The sequence below is a fragment of the Aulostomus chinensis genome, chromosome 22 (genome assembly GCF_037954235.1).
Source record: "Aulostomus chinensis isolate RoL2024-O1b breed Wild chromosome 22, RoL_Achi_v1.0, whole genome shotgun sequence".
Taxonomy (NCBI): Eukaryota; Metazoa; Chordata; class Actinopteri; order Syngnathiformes; family Aulostomidae; genus Aulostomus; species Aulostomus chinensis.
Window position 1 is genome coordinate 6657075 of NC_141341.1, and position 2926 is coordinate 6660000.

The 2926-nt window shown below is 45.9% G+C and overlaps 1 protein-coding gene across 1 annotated transcript in view; it reads right to left on the reverse strand.

Moving 5' to 3' along the window:
• Window positions 1–811: 811 nt before the first annotated feature.
• Window positions 812–2926, reverse strand: part of stmnd1 (stathmin domain containing 1) — a 3907-nt gene continuing 1792 nt past the window's right edge. Inside the window, exons 2-5 of the mRNA XM_086193257.1 lie at window positions 2637–2811; window positions 2357–2490; window positions 1859–1990; window positions 812–1727 (exon numbers count right to left, since the gene is read on the reverse strand). Coding sequence (XP_086049383.1) covers window positions 1320–1727; window positions 1859–1990; window positions 2357–2490; window positions 2637–2811 — 849 coding nt within the window. The 3' untranslated portion in view covers window positions 812–1319. The remainder of the gene's footprint in view (window positions 1728–1858; window positions 1991–2356; window positions 2491–2636; window positions 2812–2926) is intronic.

Sequence of the window (2926 nt, forward strand, 5' to 3'; positions counted from 1 at the left end):
GCTGTAAAACAAAAGCAAAGTGAAACGTAGCCTCGATTTTCATAAAAGTTTCCCGCGATGTTGTGATCATGAGATAAAACGTCAGCATTATTGAGTTTGCATATCATAACATTGATGTTTTTATTGTTATCATGACTTTGCGTCTCATGAAATTCAAAACTGACTTTGCATGTGATGTCTTTTGATCGTCGATAGTTTTGACCGTCTGCTCTTTCTAATATTTACGTCTTTCTGACGCTTTGTATTTCACGATTTCCACTTTTGATCTCATAATCACGATCTTCAAATTCATAATTGGCATTTTATTCATCTTATAATTTGGACCATTGTTTATCTTGGTTTCCCGTTTTATCTCGGTTCTGACTTTCTATTTCTTGGTTTCGTTTTGTTTTTTTTAACCACCTAATTATGACACCATTGGGATATTTTTTTTTACTTAAGTATTTCATTATCAAAAATAAGTTGTTGTTACCGTTGTTTACCGGCATAAAGGGGCTGCCGTACATTTTGATGACATTCAATTATTGACCTGCTGCTCCTGTTTGTCAAACTGTTCAAACAATACACAACTTTAATTTACAATTCAATTCAAAGAGCTGAAACCGTAACTCTGTTCCATTTGGCCTGAATAGCACCTGTCAGGCAGCAAAAAAACTGGAGGTCAAAGGTCACTAAAACAGCTGAACACTCACAGTGGCACAGAGGCCAACACTCACCCTCTCACAGAAAACAAATCAGGTCTTTGCGCCGACTTCACGTCACTTTGTCTGATCTCTTCTGACATGTCGATCGGCGCTCGTTCAAACTGACACTGAGGAAATGGACATTTTATTCATCAATAGCGCATCTTTCCAAAACAAGACACATGTGGCCCTCCTGGGGCCCTCAGAGGTGAAGTGGTCCGACTTCAGGGAGCTGCAACACATCTTCAAACAACTGAAACGGCGCCATCTAATGTCCAACATAAGACACCGAGTTACGAAAAAAAAAAGAAAGAAAGAGATCAACAACATACAGTATTTCCCAATTGAAAGAAAAACAAAAATCTCATTAAAATCTATGTTGGCAAAAACCACGAGGTAATTTAAATATTGCATTGGAAAGAAAACCCTCACGTTCCTTTGTGCTCGTTACACAGGTGCGCCACGGACTGAGAGACTTCCCTGCAGGTCATCCAGAGGAGCCGGTCTTGCTTCAACTATGTGCTCAGTCACAGTGCAACACTGACTGTCTAATCTTTTAACTTTTCTTGTCAGTGCAAAATGATTATTTTTCGCCCTCTCTCTCGCTCTCCTGGTGCGCACTCATTCATCGCTGATTTAAAATGTCTCCTCCCCTCCATGCTGGAAGCTGGAGTCGTTCTCCAGCTCCCCTGAAGCCGTGAGGAGCCGACCCGCCTGGAGCTCCTCTAACTGGGTCACCTCCTCTTCCTCATCACTCATCCTCTCCACACCTCTCCTGTAGTCTCTCCTCGCTTCTCCTTCATCCATCCTTTCTCTCCTCTCTGCTCTCTCCATCTCTCCTCTACTTTCCCTGCCGTCACCTCCTGCTTCCCTCACCCGCTCTCCTCCCTCAGCCTCCTCACGTGGGAGCAGGGCAGGCGGGGGAGGTAACTGCAAGGGCTCCACGGGGGTGCTGGTTTCTTCCTCTGCGCTAAAGGTGGCGGCAGGTCGACGAACTCGAGCGGACTTGGTCCTCAAGCGTGTTTTGAGCTCGTCTTCCCTTAACTGGGAAAAAGCAGAGGAAGCAGGTGAGCATGTGACTGAAAATACAAAATAAATACTTGATCACACACACGCACACACACATGCACACACACACACACACACACACACACACACACACACACACACACTACCTTGCGTCTCTCCTCAGCGAGACGTATTTTGTCCTCAATCTCTTCTCTACTGGGGAGATTCTGCGCCTTTTTGGCCTTCAGAGACTCGAGTCTGGCAGGAGGTCTTCGCTTGATCCTCTCCCTGTCATCCAGCTGATAGACACTCAAACAAAGTAGGAATAAACAATTATTACAAATTAATAATCAACTCAGAGCATATTATAGTTTCGGTGAGCAGCAGTGGCCTCTGCTGCCACAAGCAGTAAAGTACAGCCACTGACGAGGTGAAAAGACTTTCAGTTCAAGTGGAAATCCTTCAGCTTCGATGAATCTCATTTCCACGATTGTCATCTGTGTTTACAGCAGTTGTGTACATGCTAAAATGTAGCCGCTAAGCATATTTACTGACATTTTGGCAAGACCCTTAAATATTGATAGCATTTCTTCAAGTATCTGCAGCATGAGAAAATCTGTAGAAAACCTGTAGAATAATGATGGCTCTACTCTGACAGCACCCACCATGATGTTGTAGGCCTCTCCAGCCACACTGCCACTCTCTCGGGTCGGGCTCAAAGGGATGATGCCGTGCTGCAGCAGCTCCTCCAGGATCTCACTGGACTCTGGACGCTCCTGCTGCAGGAAGCCTGGGACCCCTGCACCGTGAAATAAACCAATACAAAGATGCCAGGATGATGAACCGAAGAGTGTCTTGGAGCAAACACAAACGGGCGGCATGGCTCAGGGGTGGAGTGGCCGGTGAGAGTGGTCCACTTACCATTTACAAACCAAACAAACTCACCGTCTGGCATAATCCTGCTTTCTCCAACACATCCAAATGCTGGAGGAGGGAGCTTAGGGGGAACTTCTCCAGGTAGCGCGGGGATCTCTCTGGTCTCCATCACCACCCCGCTGTCTGTGGTGCCCTTTGACACGGCCGAGTCTCCGCGACCGCCGCATTTACTCTCCGTCTCATCCTGGTCAGAATGTGAATGAGCAGATGATAGCACAGGAAAATCAATAGAGAACTTCCTGCATTGACATGATGTTGCCATAGTGGTGTTGACACGTTGTCGTGAACACAGTCGCTCA